At 37.9% G+C, this 18,197-nt stretch overlaps 1 protein-coding gene across 25 annotated transcripts in view; it reads right to left on the bottom strand.

Annotated features, from left to right (window-relative positions):
* SENP6 (SUMO specific peptidase 6) overlaps nucleotides 1-18,197 on the bottom strand; it is a 147,659-nt gene that overhangs the window by 114,675 nt on the left and 14,787 nt on the right. For 23 of the 25 annotated variants that reach the window (XR_010599494.1, XM_065588033.1, XM_065588023.1 and 20 more), the window contains exon 2: nucleotides 9,811-9,904. Coding sequence is in view for 19 of the 25 variants with exons in the window: in XM_065588033.1 (XP_065444105.1) it covers nucleotides 9,811-9,904 (94 nt within the window). In the remaining 6 variants the exon portion in view is untranslated. Of the gene's footprint in view, nucleotides 1-1,237; nucleotides 1,307-9,810; nucleotides 9,905-18,197 lie in introns of those variants that run through there. The other 2 variants (XM_005299622.5, XM_065588041.1) reach the window with 2 other exon arrangements.

Raw genomic sequence — 18,197 nt, 5'->3', positions numbered from 1 at the left:
TGGCAGCAAAAGAGTCTTAAAACCATACTGTAACTGAAAGCCTGTCTACACAGATGGTTTAAAAATACACAAAAATCTATTTTTTTTTTAAAACAGATCTCCGGAAAAAAACAAACATTACAATGGTCAGTGTAATAACCAAGCAATATTATGTTAGATTTGTTTGGAGATTAACATTAAGTGAATGCACAAAGAAAAACTACAAACAGGAAATGAGAATAAAATAAAGTTACCAGCAATTCAAAATATTGTACTGTTAACAAAACTTGAATATTTAAAAGGGGCCAATCTAATGCCCATGGGGTTACATAAATGGTTATGCTATGCAGAAAGCTTTAGTATATGAGATGTTTACACAACAGGAAAGTTATGCTAACTTTTGGATCTCCAAGCATTTGTGAAGTTATAATTCACATAAAATGGAGACCAAGGCACAATAAAGTCCTAAAATTTATCCTGTAAGCAGAACATTAATTTGTCCATGGGCAGAAGAGTATGATTAAATTACTGTCAAACTCACTATGCAAGTTTCACTTCAGGATGCAAGTTTAAATACCTTTACATTTTTATGATGTAAACTTCCACCAAAACAGACCAGTCTAACTTTGAGAGATATTCAATTTAATAGTAAATCAATGGCACAAGTTAGGATATGGCTCTGGAGAACTCTTAAGTCTGGATTCTCCAGATGAAAAGAGTACAGAAATATGTACCCTATATGCCAGTGATACCACAATGAAAAAGTTGTATGACTGTAGAGAAACGGGGGTTGGGGAAAAACAGGTATGAAGTTCATAGGATACTGATCTTCTAAGACCTTTCTGCTGCATCTCTGTAATTAGACAAAAATACCTCAGGGAGATTAGAGCAGAATTTCAAAATATGCCATTGAAGGTTTCCCTTCAAGTTACAATTCTTCCTAGGTAGAATGAAGAACAAAGGATCCAATCCTAAGGAAAGGACTCCAATAACTATGCAAATAAATTTCTCGAAGCAAGACAGTGCATATAGTTAGGTTTGGTATGGGTATGAATTGTGCAAACTTTTTCTCCATATTGAAAGCAAGCTGGTTACTAATCAATGTTAGTGTATTCTAGCTTCAATTATGGAATCAGAACTTTTCTAAAGATACCATGGCAAAAAGAAAAACTATTTTCAATTATACAGTCACAACAAGGGAAGAAAGGGGTTCAATATTTTTGACGGAATCTTTGTAGATTTGAAAACCTTCACATACTGCATTTTTATTTGCTTTTCAAGGATAGGAATTCACTCTCTCAAAGAGTTCTGTTGCACTTCCCTAGATCTGCAATAAGAAGAGAGATGGTACAGTTCGTGAAAAATGTGCAAGAGTAGCTACATACAGGACCTCGGTTGTTGGAAGACCAAAACCTATACAAGAAATAAATGTAATATAGTCCAGTGAACATGCAACTGGATTGAGATTTAGGAGACAGATGATATATCTAGCTCTCTCACTGGCCTGCTGTGTAACCCTGGTCAAGTAATTTTGCCTCTCGTTTCCCTTCCCACTCTTGGCTAATCTTTTCTTTTTAGACTTCAGCTCTTCAGGATAGGAATTGTCTTACTGCCTGCATAGTGTCTATCACAATGGGGACCCTAGATATTACTGTATTATAAACACAACAGAAGAGTACGAGGAAAAAAAAAAGGGGGGGGGGACTATAATGAACAAAGCCCCGAATCAACAAAAAGTCTCAAAAGGATAAATTAAATTGAATAGGAATACATCTTCTGATGCTCATAACTTTTGAGGAATAAAAGTAATGACAGGGATCAGAAAAATGTATTGTGATTGGATGATCTTAAAGAACACATTTGTTTTAAGTTTGTTCAAAAGAATACAAAGTACATATGCCTTAGATAAACTAAAATGTAATGTTTAAAAAAATATTCGTATCCAGAGGTTTACATGCTCCATAAATACCAGATGCCTATATAATGTGATTCAAAGATGGTCAATAAAAATAGGGGGGGGGGGAACCCTGTATCACATAGAGATATTTTATCACATTTTATCTGCATAGAGGAAATGTTTGTTTGTTTTTTAAAAGGAGAGAGAGAGAGAGAGAGAGAGAGACAGAACGTCAGAGGAATATGGTTGTTGTGGCGCTTTTATGACTCAACCAACATTTTTGAAACAAAGTAGGTATTCTCTTTTCAAAAGAAATTAAATTTCTACTAATTAAACCAAACTAGGATATACTCTTGGTAGGTCTCAATCAGTAGCTACTTAAAAATGGAAGAAATTTAAAATAAACTCAAATCGTATCCATTACCAATACACAATTTTTTTTAAAACAAAATAGTTTAGAATATTAGACTTCTTGCAAGGAGGATATGTGTATTAAATTCTAGAGACTGAATACAAATTCCATTTGTTTATAAACAATGAGATTTAGAGAAAAGCCATAATTCAAATAAAGGAGTGCTCAATTTTACCATCATCCAAAAACTTTACACAAAGATAGGGTTAATGATTAGCATTAAATTTACCCTCCAAAAAGCTGCAAGCAGTCGTATGTAATGTGTGTCCAGATCACACTTCAACCAAACTGAAATTTAACCTTGCTGAAAATCATTCTGCAGAAAACTAAGAGGTTGTTATTATTGCCTATTAAAAGATCCAGAGAAGAATCATTTCACAAGAAATTTCAAATATGTTAATAAACAGCATATAAAGATGCCTTCTCTAGAATTCAAGTGAAATGATGATAGCTCTATGAATTAATTGATCTTTGGTAGAAAAAAAAGTGACATTACTAATTCATCACAAAATTCTGGAGATTAAAAAACCAGAATCTTGTCATTAAGTGACTGCTTTAAACAAGATTCTCAACCAATTTATGGGGCAAGCTAAACATTTTACTAACAGATAATACACAAAGAACCAGCAGGTATATGTGAGGAAGTGAATAAAAGGAATAATCTAGGATTAGAAAACTAAAAGGAATGCCATCTGACTAAATTATCCATCCAGTCTGGAATACAGGGAAGCAAATACTTATCCTCCCAAAATTAACAGAGAGGGCTTTTTAAACCTCTTATAAAAGATCTTTAGAGACTAATAAACCAGATATTAGAAAAACTTGCAAATTATATGAAAAAAGCCAACCCTCTCATATTTCAATTTTTTTATAATGAGATATTTGAGCAGAAAGGAAACAGTCTTCACCATAAGAAGTATGAAAATCAGCAGAACCTTGGGCTACTATAAACATACCAATAAATTATAAACATGTAAAGACAGACTGATAGGCCTCTCACAGATGTGCTTAATGTGGTATTAAAAGGGGAATCAATACCACCTTCTTTTCAACAGTTTGCAGTAACTTATTTCTAAATCTGGAAAGGACCTTAGTGCATGCTCATAACATTTCTTTATTAAACTTACACACAAAGAATATGGTCAAGGTATGTCTGATCAACATCAAAATATTGCCAAGCTACAAGGGAAACTAAGTAGGATTTATATATAGTGGCTATTAGGTTAAGAATGTTATACTGGGCCCTGTTCAAGAAGAACCCTCTCAACTTCTCTTATTAGTGTGGAGGAAAAGGCATTTGACAGGGTATGGTGGCATTAAAAACCAAGTCAATGCCCTGGGCACAGACCTGCAGTTTATTCAATGGATAGAAACATCACATTTACATCCCCACGCAACAACTGATATGCACCTCTACCCCGATATAACGCGACCTGATATAACACAAATTCTGATATAACGCGGTAAAGCAATTCCCCCGGGGGGACGGAACTGCACACTTCGGCGGATCAAAGCAAGTTCGATATAACCCGGTTTCACATATAATGTGGTAAGATTTTTTGGCTCCCAAGAACAGCGTTATATCGAGGTAGAGGTGTAATGTAAATGGATACAGTTCGAATACTTTCTCTCTCTACCAAGGACAAAACGCAAAGATACTATCACCACTTTTCCAGAGCAATGAAATCACCTATATATATGTGCATCTAGAAAAAAAAAAAAGTACTGGAGAACAAAATGCAAATGTGTCTTTTATTTATTTCTGACCTATATCAAAAATATGCTATATGACAAAAAAAACGAGGCGTACTCGTGGCACCTTAGAGACTAAAATTTATTTGGGCATAAGCTTTCGTGGGCTAAAACCCACTTCATCAGATGCATGCAGTGGGAAAATACAGTAGGAAGATTTTATATATATATATATATACACACACATACACACACACACACACACACACAGAGGGAGAGAGAGCATGAAAAAAATGGGGGAGACTAATCAATTAAGGTGGGCTATTAGCAGGAGAAAAAAAACTTTTGTAGTTATAATCAGGATGGCCCATTTCAAACAGTTGACAAAAAGATGAGAGTAACAGTAGAGGGAAAATTAGTATGAGGAAACAGTTTTTAGTCTGTGTAATAACCCATCCACTCCCAGGCTTTATTCAAGCCTAATTTAATGGTGTCCAATTTGCAAATTAATTCCAATTCTGCAGTTTCTCATTGGAATCTGTTTTTGAAGTTTTTTTTGTTAAAGAACTGCAACTTTTAGGTCTGTAATTGAGTGTCCAGGGAGGTTGAAGTGTTCTCCGACTGGTTTTTGAATGTTATAATTCTTGACGTCTGATTTGTGTCCATTTTTTTTTTTTTTTTTTTTTGCATTGAGACTGTCTGGTTTGGCCAATGTACAGTAACTCCTCGCTTAACGTTGTAGTTATGTTCCTGAAAAATGCGACTAAGTGAAACGATGTTAAGCGAATCCAATTTCCCCATAAGAATTAGTATAAATAGAGGGGGTTAGGTTCCAGGGAAATTTTTTTCACCAGACAAAAAAAACTATATATTATATAGATATACAGTATACATTTTAAACAAACAATTTAATACTGTTCACTGCTATGATGATTGTGAAGCTTGGTTCAGGTGGTGAAGAGGGAGGGATATTTCCCAGGGAATGCCTTGCTGCTAAATGATGAACTAGCACTCAGCTGAGCCCTCAAGGGTTAACACGTTGTTGTTAATGTAGCCTCTCACACAAGGCAGCACGAACACGAGGGAGGGGAGACAGCATAGGAGACAGAGACAGACACACACATTGTGGGGGGTGGGAGGGAGAGGGAGAGAGAGAGAGAGAGAGAGAGAGAGAGATGCACAATGACGCTTTAAGTAAGCTGACCCACTCTTAAGTGCATTGGCTTTTTAAGTGGATCAGGAAGTTGAGACAGCAGCTGTTGCCCCAAGCTCTCTCTGTCTCTCTCCATCCGTGTCCCCTCCCTCCGCTATATGGAGAAGGGGTAAGTATGGGTGCAGGAGCGGGAGGAAGGAGACACCCTGATATTAGCCCCCCCCCCCTTTTCCCCCTGCACAGCAAGCAGGAGTCTCTGGGAGCAGCTCCAAGGCAGAGGGCAGGAGCAGCACATGGTGGGGGCGGGGGGGGGGAGGGAGAGGGAAGACAGCTGAACTGCCTTGATAGCATACTGGGTAGTTACAGCACAGGGAACTTCGGGGAGCAGGGAGCGGATGGGGGGCTGCCGGTCCACCCTGGTTACAAGCCCCCACCAGCTAGCTGCAACCGGCTGCTCTTCCTGCAAGCAGTGGACAAAGCAGGCGGCTGCCAAACGACATTAGAAGGGACCATTGTACAACTTTAAATGAGTATGTTCCCTAATTGATCAGCAACGTAACAATGAAACAACGCTTAACTGGGATGACTTTAAGTGAGAAGTTACTGTAAATGGCAGAGGGGCATTGCTGGCACATATCACATTGGTAAATGTGCAGGTGAACAAGCCGCTGATGACGTGGCTGATGTGATTAGGTCCTATGATGCTGTCCCTTGAATAGATATGTGGACAGAGTTGGCAACGGGCTTTGTTGCAAGGATAGGTTCCTGGGTTAGTGTTTTTGTTGTGTGGTTGCTGGTGAGTATTTGCGTCAGGTTAGGGGGCTGTCGGTAACTAACTCTGAGCTCCCTAATAAAGAGAGACAGTGGTTGAGGTAATATATTTTTATTGGACCAACTTCTATTGTTGGTGAAACAAGTTTTCAAGCTACAGAGTTCTTCTCTGGGTCTGGGAAAGGTACTCAGGGTCACAACTAAACACAAGGTGGAACAGATCATTTAGCACAAGCAATTAACACTATTTAAGGGACCACTCAAGGTCAAGTGGCACTTAACACCCCTGTACCCATGGGGGGAGAAATGGAGGGAGGAGGGTTGGTGGGTTACAGATAGTTGTAACAAGCCATAAATGCAGTGTCTTTATTAAGACCATGATTTTTAGTGTTGAGCACAGTTATGAATCTAAGCTTCCAAGCTCATATTTTGAAAGTGTTGTACAGGTTTCCCCGAGGACTAAACTGATCAGACATACAGTGATCGCTTTGAGGGGGAAAAATAAAGTTGTATTTAAAATTATTTCGAAAACTAAAGCAAATCTAGAGAACTAGGAAGGACAGTTACTGTCAAATTGAATGTTTTCCAGAGATTTCTCTCCAAAACTTTGTCAACATTTGTAACAAATAAAAATGTATTAGACAAGCATAACATACTAATAAGTTGTTAAAGGGGATAAACATCATTAAATGAAAGCCGCAATACCATTTCGACAAAAATAAGGGAGGTAGGGATTAAAGAAAAAGGTGGAACAGATAGACGAACACAGACTTAACATGGACAACTAGAAGTAGTTTAGAAAAAAGGCAGACTCTTAAGTCTATATAGTCACCCTTGAATCAGTACAACTTTAAAATTCTGGGATAACATACAGTAAACTTAGCTTCCCTTTCCATATCTGCTATGATTTCCACAGAGAGAAGTTTAGTAGGGCTATCAGACTATTAAAAAAGATAGTCGCAATTAATTGCAGTTTTAAGCAAACTGTTAAACAATAGAATACCAATTTAAATTTATTATACAAGTACTGTAGCGCAATCTCTATCATGAAAGTGCAACTTACAAATATAATGGTTTTTATTTTTTACATAACTGCACTCAAAAATAAAATAGTGTAAAACTTTAAAGCCTACAAGTTGAAGCATGAAAGGGCATACCAATGTTTAGCATATCTGGCATGTAAATACCTTGCAATGCCAGTTACAACAGTGCCATGTGAACGCCTGTTCTCACTTTTAGAAGAAGCAGGCATTATCTTCTGTAAAACAAACAAACTTGTTTGTCTTTGCGATTGGTTGAACAAGAAGTATGACTGAATGGAGTTGTATATGTGAACTGGAAAATACCATTTATTTTATCTTTTTTACAGTGCAAATATTTGTAATTAAAATATAAAGTGAGCACTTTACACTTAATATTCTGTGTTGTAATTGAAATCAATATATTTGAAAATGTAGAAAAACACAAAAATATTTATAATAAATTTTAATTGGTATTCTATTGTTTACAGTGTGACTAAAACAGCAATTAATCACAACTGATTTTTAATTTGTTTTGCGATTGACAGCCCTAACATTTAGATTTTATTCTGAGCTCAAGATCAGGGAGGTTAAGATATGGGATGTAGGAAGTAGGTGGGTCATAGATTCGTAGTATTTTTATTTCTTTTTCTTCACAAAAAATAAATACAGAAATTAAAAACAAGCTTAACAACCTTCAACTACTTTTGTATTTACATTTGAAGAATTATATTCTATGTAGCTTAGGTTTCTATCAGCAGCTACATATGTAAGATGCAGATAAAACTCAAACTCCTAGCTATGGGGAAAAGCAGAAATAGAAAGATGGTTTCTATCAAAGAATGTTTGAACACAATGAACCTTGTATACAGCTATATCTTTATAAAAATAGACTATATGCAAAAAAAGGAAGAGGAATAGGAAAACAATACTTCACACTAAAATAAAATAAATTAAACTATTAAAACTGGCAATTTAAAAAACAAAGTTTTAAATAGGACAGTAAGGAAATTAATTAAGAATGTATTATTTTTGTGAAACCTAAGTGAGACCTTTTAATGAAGGCTTTTCTAAATTACTGACAAACCTCCATTTCAACGAGGGGATCTCAATGCTTGCCATTCAATGTACATAGTATTTCTAGTAACTTAATATACTATGTGTGTTAAGCATGCATACCGTGGGGAAAGGAGGAGATTGTTTTCTTGTATTTGCTTCCCTCATAGCTTCTTCTGCCTGATTTTGTCCTTCCACAGAATTCTGCCACTATTGATATTCTTGGGTCTTTCAATCCAAGAGACTCTACATCTATTTTCAAATGAGATTTGAAAATATCTCCCCTCTCTAGTTAAATTTGGCACTTAAAACAAGAATTCAACCTCTTTGCTTGCTAGGCATAAAAATAGAATAGCATCGTCAAAATTACAGCATTTTAAAAAATTAACTAAAAACTAACAGATTTGCTCCTAAATTCTCTGAAATTCAGAGAGGGAGTCCTTTAAGAAATTTAGCAAGCTACTGTTGACTTTTTAGACCCCACTGAATGATCTTAAAACAAAAACAAAACCAGACCATTTATCCACACAGTTAAAACTCTCTGAAGTTTTGTATAGTGGGTACATTTGGGGAGAAAAAAGGATGAATTATCATATTTATTGAAGATCAGATTTTGCTGTTTAATTCATAAATGAAAGCTTATTATTCTTCAGCAAGACTGACACAATCTCCTTCAAAAGGTTCCATGAAAATTTCCCTCCTCCAAAATGATTGTCATCTCCTTTTGGCCTTAATGGGACTGAGAATGGAGGCATTTTTGGAAAGGCAACCTTTCACCTACTCCTCAGAGTGTTCCTCTCCCCATACAGCATAGAGGATTATCACCTTGCGGAGTGCAGGTTGGCTTCACTCCCTTTGGGAGCAATAGGAATTGTGCCCAGTTTGAAAGAGGGAGATTCTTCATGAGTTTCTCTAAAGCAGAAGATTTTATTCTTCATCTTATACATTAACTTTCATTTTAAAATCCAAAGAAAGGACCACTAGTCCTAAATATTTCTTTTTAAAAAGCTACGCTATCCACCAGATATACTAAACCGCAATTTAAAAGTCATACTATACATCTTCAAATAATTAGAAATATGATGAGATCATTCTCTGATTTCTCATTTACCGTTCATGTATGAACCTTGTAATCATTTTTGGAAACCAAGAAATTTCCCAGACAAAAAGCTACATTAAGTTTGAGAAAACATATCAGTAATTTAGAATAAAATATGTGGGAAAGATGAGATAATTATTAAAAAAAAAAACATCAAGTATTACAAACCAAAAAGGTATGAAAGTGCACAGTTAGGGAACAAAGACAACCTCTCCCGTGTTTAACAACATGGAGTTGAGGGGAGAATCTAGTTTTGTTTTTTAAAGCCAGTTTAATCTAACCTGAGACTACAAACACTAAAGTGCTTTAATCATAATTATATGGTTATTGCAGAAAGGCACTATAGGGCAGAGCTAGGATTGTTTGGGTATCCTAACTGTGTGTGTGTCTTTACCTTACCTTTCATTTAAATTTAACCGTCAATTCTGAATTTCCTGAATTCGTATTGTTTGTTTTGGGGATAATTACATCATCTCTGCCAATTATTTTACCTAAATTACTGATATCTTAACTCTATTTGAATGTATTTTTTTGTCTAGGAATAATTAAGAATGACAGGTTCTTCCAAAATAGATTTTTCTTAAATTAGTATTAAATTATCGAAGAGAAAGTTAAGGATCTAATTTTCTACAAACACAAATATATACTACAGTTTATCAATAATTTATAAAAAATTAGGTTTCTATAATTAAGCGCTTTTATGTTCAATAACCTAGATAAAAATATCCTTACTCTTTCTCTGCATCTCCTTCACTTTCTTCTGCGTGATCAAAGCTCCAATTATTTTTATAACCTCCATCTCTCTTGGATTGTGATCTATTCAAAGCTGAAATGAAAACAAGTTAAAATAAGTCTTGATTTCAAGCCAGGTCACTAATCAATTCAAACTAGAAGGGTAAAATAACATGGTACTATATCCCGGATATTTAGTTAATATAATCATTCAAGTATCATTTGACAAAATAAGGTTAGTGATTGCAGCACAAGCTTATTTTTAGAATGTGCACAACTATATACTAAAGTCTTTCAGCATGTTGATTAAACTAACACTGGAACATGAGATTCAAAGTGAAAAAGCATTGTGTTTCTGTGAGTAGCTGCACACTTTTGACACCACACATTATTATTAAAAGACTGCTAACTGAAGCAGAAAAAGACAACTGCATACCGTTAACTAGTCTAATCAGCCATTTGGTTGACAACATTCACACTTTTAAAGTTTACTCCTTGTATACACATTGTATACCAAGCGTAGGTCAGTCTCTCTGCATTTTTACTCTTTGTCAGTCTATACCTCAACCAGGCATAAATACACTCCATTTATTTTTCCAGTTACACTTTTCAAATCAACCATTGCTTTATTTAAATAATCTAGTAAGTAAAACCTTCTAGATGCAAATGGTCAAACTGTATACAATCGTAGGCCTAGTAGCTGATGATAACCACTAATGAGAATGAAGCCTTAACTCTCCCGAGGAACTAGAAACAAGGATATAAATTTAAGTGTGTACTGCAAAACCAAGTTTTCTACAATGTAGGTAGAAACCTATTGCATTCTGAAATGAACCTAAATTTTTAGATCCTCTCATTCTAAGCGAGCACAAATTTCAATGTTTCAGGAGAGTCGTCACCTCTGGACATTTTTCACTGAAATATTCCACTGACCAACCAAATCATTTTCCACATGTAGGGTTTAGGACGGGGTCGGCAAACTTTTTGGGCCGAGGGCCACATCTGGCTGGAGAAATTGTATGTAGGGCCAGAGCAGGGGGTTGGGGTGTGGGAGGGAGTGCGGGCGTCGGAGGGGGAGTGGTGTGCAGGAAGGGGCTCAGGGCAAGGGATTGGGGCAGAGGAGGGTTGCAGGGAGTATGGGAGGCTCAGGTCAGCGGGTTGGGGTACAGGAGGGGTGCAAGGTGCAGGCAGGGGGTTAGGGCAGGGAGTTGGGGGGTGGGGTACAGGAGGGGTTTGGGCTCCGGCCCGGCACCACTTACTTCAAGCGGCTCCGGGATGGCAGCAGCGCACACCGGGGCCACCAACTGAGGGAGAACTCCTGCCAAACACAGGCAGGAGGATAAAATCATCGCTCAGACTAAACTTGGATACAGCAGCCTCAGCCTGGACATTACTGGCTGTAGTCTCTTACTCTGGGAACCTTAGATCAGAGTAAGTTATCTCCATCAAAGCCCCAGCTTTAGATACTTATTCACTTTCGAAAATCTAGAGGGGAGACTCTCTCATGAGTTTTAAGATTTTATGCTGCCTTTTAAGAGCTGATTGTGAGCAATATCATTCACCAACATGAAAGAATGGGGTGGCCCTGTGAGGTGGAAAGAGCATTACCAGGGAGATTAAAAGGACAGTCTACAGACATGTATTCTGCATGTCTCCCTAAGGAAAAAATCATAGCCACTTTATGATGGCCTATGGGACCCATGGAGACTAGAAGGAGAAAAGAAATATATGTCTCTCAAGCAAAGGGATCTGAATCAATTCAATCCCTTTTACTTTATCTGTGCTAAGCAAAGACTGACCACATAGAACAAGGAATAAGCCAGAACCACTGGAGATGATGCTTGGTATCAAAGTTTGCAGGAACAGAGGACAGAGTTAAAACAGCCTGTAGGAAGGGCAGATCCTCTGAAGCCTTCTCACCATCCCATCACAGACCTTACCCATCTGCTGGCTATTAGCATGGATTTCTTCCTCCAGGTTGTACCGGTGAGGGAGGCGGGGGGACCTTGCCTTCCCCTGAGATTCCGGCTTGCTTTGCAAGCCATGAAAATAGGGATTCCCAAGTCTACGGGGGAGTTATGAGGGCTGGAGGAAAAGAAAACAACTTCTCTTCAATTCCATGCCACTGATTCTAGACTGGTCTCAGTGAAGGGAGATTCCATGCAGCTTGCACCTTGTCCACACATCAGTTGGGAGCTAGGTTTCACAGCAGTCTGCTCAACTCTTGGCATGGACCTTGTCCACAGGCTAGAGGGGAGACAAGTTCCTGCAGCCTGTCATTTCTGAGGGAGGGTGGGGAGGTGCTGTCCTTCAAACCCTCTTCAGAAAATCACAATACTTTTTAGTTTAGCAATTTTGAGAAAAACCTTAAAGCCAATGAAGAAACAGACCTTCAGTTAAAAATCCTGGGAAAATTCTGCTACCAAGGGAGACATGAAGTCTGTCATGTGTGCCACTTGGAGACAGCATTTTGGAGAGTTCTTCCTGAGGAGCAGTCTTAAACCCAAGCTGAAATCAAGGATCTGCTCTGCCCCCAGTTGCCATGCAATCAGGGAATTCCCCACTGTGAAGACTGACATGGAGTGGATGGAAAATCATTTTTACCGGGGGGAAGAGGCGAGAATTAAGGGAAAGACTAGAGCATTCTTATCTACCTTCAGATTGCCTACAGCAACTGTTGATAACATATTCTCCAATGCTCCATTAAGACTTTCAACTTCCATCTCTAGATAGAGTGAAAATTTGAAGTATTGGGTATCTAAAACAAAACTTTGACAGTAACCTCATATGTTTTTATATCAATTATATCCAAAAATCAATGCATCTGATTGTCACATATTTCATGCATTTGGTAGGTTATTCTGTCTTAACACTGGAGTTATCAGTTGGGGAATGGATTCCTTTTGGGTACTTGTTGGAGATGGAAGTGAAAGCCCAATGGAGCACTGAAGTTTATCAACTTCAATGTTGTAGACAACATGAAGGTGGAAAAGAATAAGTCTTTTCCTTTAATTTCTTATTGCTCCAATTTTAATGTTTTGGGTAGAGGGAATGCAACCTTCCATGATCTTATCTGATACTCAACATAGTTTAGTTCACTAATTTACTACCTAGAAAGTGATGCAAGGATTTTGAGCGAGCAATACTTTACATGAGAGCATCTTGTTAATTAAATGTAGGCTTTAGCGTGCATTTTATGAGTTTATGTAAACATGTTTCCAATATTTTCTACTTGCTACTACTACAGTCTCTATGCTTTGTTAAATAAACTTATATTTTATTTCACAACAACACACAGCACTTAGATATGTTTAAGTGGAGTAGTTATCTGATGTGGAAGAAGTAAGCTGGGGTGAATTGTTTCTTCGGAAGCAGCGAATCTGCAAATCCCACAAGTTTCCAGTGGACCAGGGGCTCACTACTCCAAGGAGATGCTCAGAGGGCTTGAGGGTTTGGAGTGTGCCAGTCGCTAACCTGTAGAATGACTGAGAGGCCTAGGAGGAGTGCTTGTGGTGGCCATGGCCAGTAATGTTCGGGGACTGTCCCACAGGAGGCACAGACAAGACTTCCGCATGCTAAGGGCAGGTGGTAGTAGGGTGCCTCAAAACTCTGGGTACCCCTGGGAAGAGTCACAACAGTGACTGGTAGGATTATCCAACCTGCCTAACTACTGTTTTCAATGGGAGTTTGGTACTTTAAAATTCCACTACATTTAAAAACCCAGACCATAGTGACCAAAAGTAAATAATTAAATGAGTAAATTCACTAACTACAGTTGTTACTTCCTTTATTTACTAAACCAGTTAGCTTTAAATGCAAAATATGTTTTGACAGACTTTATTTTACCAGCACATTTAAGGTAGCTTTACTTAACTAATATTTTACTGCGGACCCCAATCCAAAGTGACTCGTTAATATTTTCAGGAACAAAACAAATCAGGCATGCTGTTAATAGTGGATAATATCCCACAAATAAGTATATGGATGGCCACCAGGTGATTTTTAAAAATACTGATAAATATTAGAAATTACTCATCCAAATACATGCATTCAAAGTACATTTTCCCTTAGTCTCCTGTTTTATAAGATGTCAGTCTTCTAAGTCAGGGAATAGAAATAATAATATTGTTAGGAGCTGGGTGAAACCTCGTTATGGGTGAATTAAAATCTCATTTACATTTATTTGTGTGAATACACCCTTCAATTAACTTGTGTAAAAAATAAAATATCACAAGCCTCTGACTAAAACTAAAGGGTTATGCGACTCCACCCAGGAGTTTGGAGGAGTGTGTAGGCAGAGGGGTTTTTGCTGAGTATTGTTTTGGATAAGGAGTCTGTGTCTGGAACACACAACTAGAGTGCACCAGAGACTACCTGAAAAAATCCAAGCAGAAGTCCAAGCACAGTGTGAAACTGAGAGAAGCCTAAAAAGAGGTTTTAGGTAAGGGTGCCGGTGACAGGAAGAGGAAAAAAAAAAAAAAAAGTTTGGCCTGTAAAAAACAAAACAGAAAAACAAAAATGCTTCCTTTTGCCTTTGTTATCTCCCTGCATTCAGAGAAGCAGAACTTTGTATGTTGCTTGTAAATAAACATGATTGCATCAAAGAAAACAGACTGAATCAATTTCTACCCCCAACTAGAACAACTTACAGTACCTAAACTTTGACTAGCCATATGGGTCAAAATGGGACAACATTATGTTGCTTATGTGCCAACCGCACACTATGAATAGTAAATAAGTGAACAGTTTGAAAGCCACCCACTGGCTGAAATTCTTTTGCATAATTATTCTTCAAAAACAAATATTTTTATAAAATCAGGATCCAAGACCAGACAGAAAAAAAAAAAAGTTACATTTGCATGTCTAGTGATCTGGCGCTATGCAATTCCCTGCTCCTATAAGACCATCATCATTTGACTGGTATGCTTAAGTAGTCCAAGCAGAAAGTTTATGGGTTTCATAGGAGAACCTGTGGATTTTCCTCTTCTTCTCTTACAATTTATTCTTAAAATGGAAGAGTGTGAAAATGGTGTAGAGAGAAGCAGTTAAGAAGTCATTTTAAACAAGATGCTATGTGACCACCAACTTTAGTATCGATTTTGGGAGCAATAATCAGCAGGTGATGTTAATCATATCTGGTCTGAAATTATGAGAACCACAGGAAGTGTAAAAGTTTTAGACACTAAGCAAATGCTGCCTTTGTAATAGGAGATGTACAGTGAATTTTTGCATCTGAATTGCAGACTGCTGATTGCAGACCCACTTATGAACTGCAGGATCCATCACAGCCGTCATCAAAAGAGCCAAGTTTGTGCCATTACACACACGGTAACAGTAATAATCAAACTGCACATCTATTTTTAGAAACTGCAGAAAGGCATTTAGGTACAAAATAGGATTGAAGAACCTAGCCTAAGTACCTGCAAAAGCAGCAACTGGAAGTGCACCAGAGTTTCCCAGAGTTGGATATAATAGCTTGGAATGTCATGTTGAACTAAATAGAGAACCATAAATACATTTCAAAAAAAAAAAAAAAAGTTGTGTGTGTGTGTATGTGTATATATATATATATATATATATATATATATATATATATATTTTTAACCACACATAAGCAACTTTCATGCAAGCTTTGCAAAGTGCTTATGGGAAGGTGTTATCCCTTCTTTAACACAAGGAAACTCAAGATACATAGCAGTTGAGTAGCTTCCTCAAGAAAGTCAGTGATATAGGCAGGAACACAACCAGGAGGATTAAATTCTATTAATTAAAAGAGAAGCAATATACCTCTTCATGTTGTCTACTGTTAAGTGTGCAGAAGAAGTCAGGAGGGGGGGAAAGCATGTAGAAATGTTGCTGGCTGGAAAATAAAGCATATTCCAAAAGAAAAACTTTGAGGAGTGGAAGAGAGAGGAGGGTGAAGAGAAAATATTTACAGAGCACTGCTGACTAGATCCTATATGGAGAGACAACTTTGCTGCTTTACAGATTTGTGTTATGGAAACATCACAGAGGAGGTATCTTCACTGCAGAATTAACCCAGGTGATCAGCACCTAAATCTGAACACCCATGTTAGCCCAGACATACTGCAAAACCATACCCAAGTTACTGTGTCCTCACTGGTGCTTCACTCACCCATGTGTTGGTAGGACTTCTGGGTACATAATCCATGTTCTTTGTGCTGCAGTATGCCGAGGTGCTCTATGGATTTTTTTCCCCCAGTGAACTGTGGGAGAACACTGGAGGATTGTCAGCATTTGAATGACAGTCTAAATCACCACTGCAAAGTAGGTGGGTTAGCAGCCCAAATTAAAGCCTCTCTTGGGTTTTAGCTTATACCTCAGGACAGGACAGCCCATCCTGAGTTAAGAGCCCCAGTTAAGAGAAGTGTTTGGGGGGAAAACGTGAGTAAGCACTTTAGTGAAGACATACCCTCAGAGAGTCATAATTTCTGGCTAACAAGGTCAAAGCAATAAGAAATGCAACCAATTTAGAAAACTTCCTCTTGGTTATTGCATCACCCAGCAAAATATTGGCAAAAGAAACTAGAAACATGGAGCTTCTAAGTGCTTTTAGTCAGCTTTAAGTTCAAGAAACTTTTAACATATAACATACAGAGAAGTGCTTCATCAGCTTGAACACACAAGCACGGAGAAAACATTGGTAGGATGATAACCTTAATAAGCTTCTCTCCACCCAAAATTCCTGTTCAGGATTATGGGGAAGTCCACAGTACTACCTTATTTGGGTAAAAACTGGAATAAGGTAGACCAATATTAGGGCAGGAAGCTCACAGGAACTCAGTGTCATAACCACATTGATCCCCTAAATCACAGGGGGCTTTGTATTGTGTCAAACCCCACATGAACCTGATGACCTGAGGCTTCAGAGACATTGACCTACTTGTGCCTAACCCATGATAAGACAAAACAGCTGCTAAGAGTGTTTTAATTTGCTAGTATTTATAATTTAGATTTTCTTTTTAAAAAAAACTTTAATGTCCCTGGAAAAGTTCAAAACAACTTTTAAAGAAGCAAAAGGCAGCAGTTTTCTCAAACAAACAAAAAGGGCAGGTAACTCGTTCCAACCAGCCACCAACTCCAGCCACATTATACACCAACCCCAATCCTCCTTTCCCTTCCTTGTTCTCCCGAGTCCTTCGAGATGTGCTTTTTAGCATATCCTGAAGATTAACGCATGGTAGATTCAGAAAAGCAGAGAAAGTTGTCAAACAGGGAAAATACACAAAAAGAACAGGAGTACTTGTGGCACCTTAGAAACTAACAAATTTATTAGAGCATAAGCTTTCGTGGGCTACAGCCCAATTCTTCGCATGCTGTAGCCCACGAAAGCTTATGCTGTAATAAATCTGTTAATCTCTAACGTGCCACAAGTACTCCTGTTCTTTTTGCGGATACAGACTAACACGGCTGCTACTCTGAAACCAGGGAAAATACAGGGGCCCAAATGGCCCTGTCTGCACCACACACCAAATTTATCCTCCTACGTTATTGCAAATGCGTCTGGTTGATGACATTTAGAAAAGCTAAGACAACACAAGCTTCCTAGAACTCTCTACCCAGTTGAGAACCAAGCAATCAGGGAAAGAGGATCCTACTACAGGACAGTGTGGAGTTAAAAGTGGTAGTTTTAAACAGGTTGCAAAATAATTTTATTTTAAAAATTACTAAAAAAAATATGTATTGTATAGAGAAGCAAGAAATAGTAGGCCAACTCTTACTAATTGCTTCTCTTACTGCCAACTTAGGTGTGTGGCTCTCAGTGTTTAGTCACAGGGGTATTTTTACTTAACTTCAGGGATACCAAAATCAAAACTAAACAAACTAATCGTAATAAAATAAACCATGATTAATAAACAAAAAGAAAATATTAAACAAAATATCACAAATGAATTCTAGAAATATCGTAGTTGACGTTCTTTTTAGAGGAATTATAAAATTTTGATGCAGGAAAGAAAACCATGCATAGTTGGAAATGTTTTCAACCTTTCTTGGTTCTCCAATTTCTAAGATGACATAAGCTTCTTCTGAAATGTGTATTTGCAAATATTTCGTATCTAAATGAAAGCCCTTGTACAAGCTACACCACTGACTTGGCAGTATGAGAAATAATTAAGCCTGGTCTACAGAACAAAGCTAGGTTGATGCAAGTTGCCTTGTAATGACTCTGGCTGTGAGCTCCAGATCTAAACATGGCCAGCAGGGGACAGGCAGGCAGGCGATGTCTGCTGCAGGCAGCCCAGGGCATGCCGCAGCCTGTAGCATGCTCATTTCCCTCTGCCCCCCAGAGGTGACACATAGCTGTGGCGGGGGAAGGTGGGGGAGGAGACACATACCCCCCACCCATTTCTCCGGACACCTCTGGC

This window comes from Chrysemys picta, chromosome 3 (assembly GCF_011386835.1).
Source record: "Chrysemys picta bellii isolate R12L10 chromosome 3, ASM1138683v2, whole genome shotgun sequence".
Classification (NCBI taxonomy): Eukaryota; Metazoa; Chordata; order Testudines; family Emydidae; genus Chrysemys; species Chrysemys picta.
Note: the sequence above shows the minus strand (reverse complement) of the source record. Positions and strands in the feature narration are given on the sequence as shown.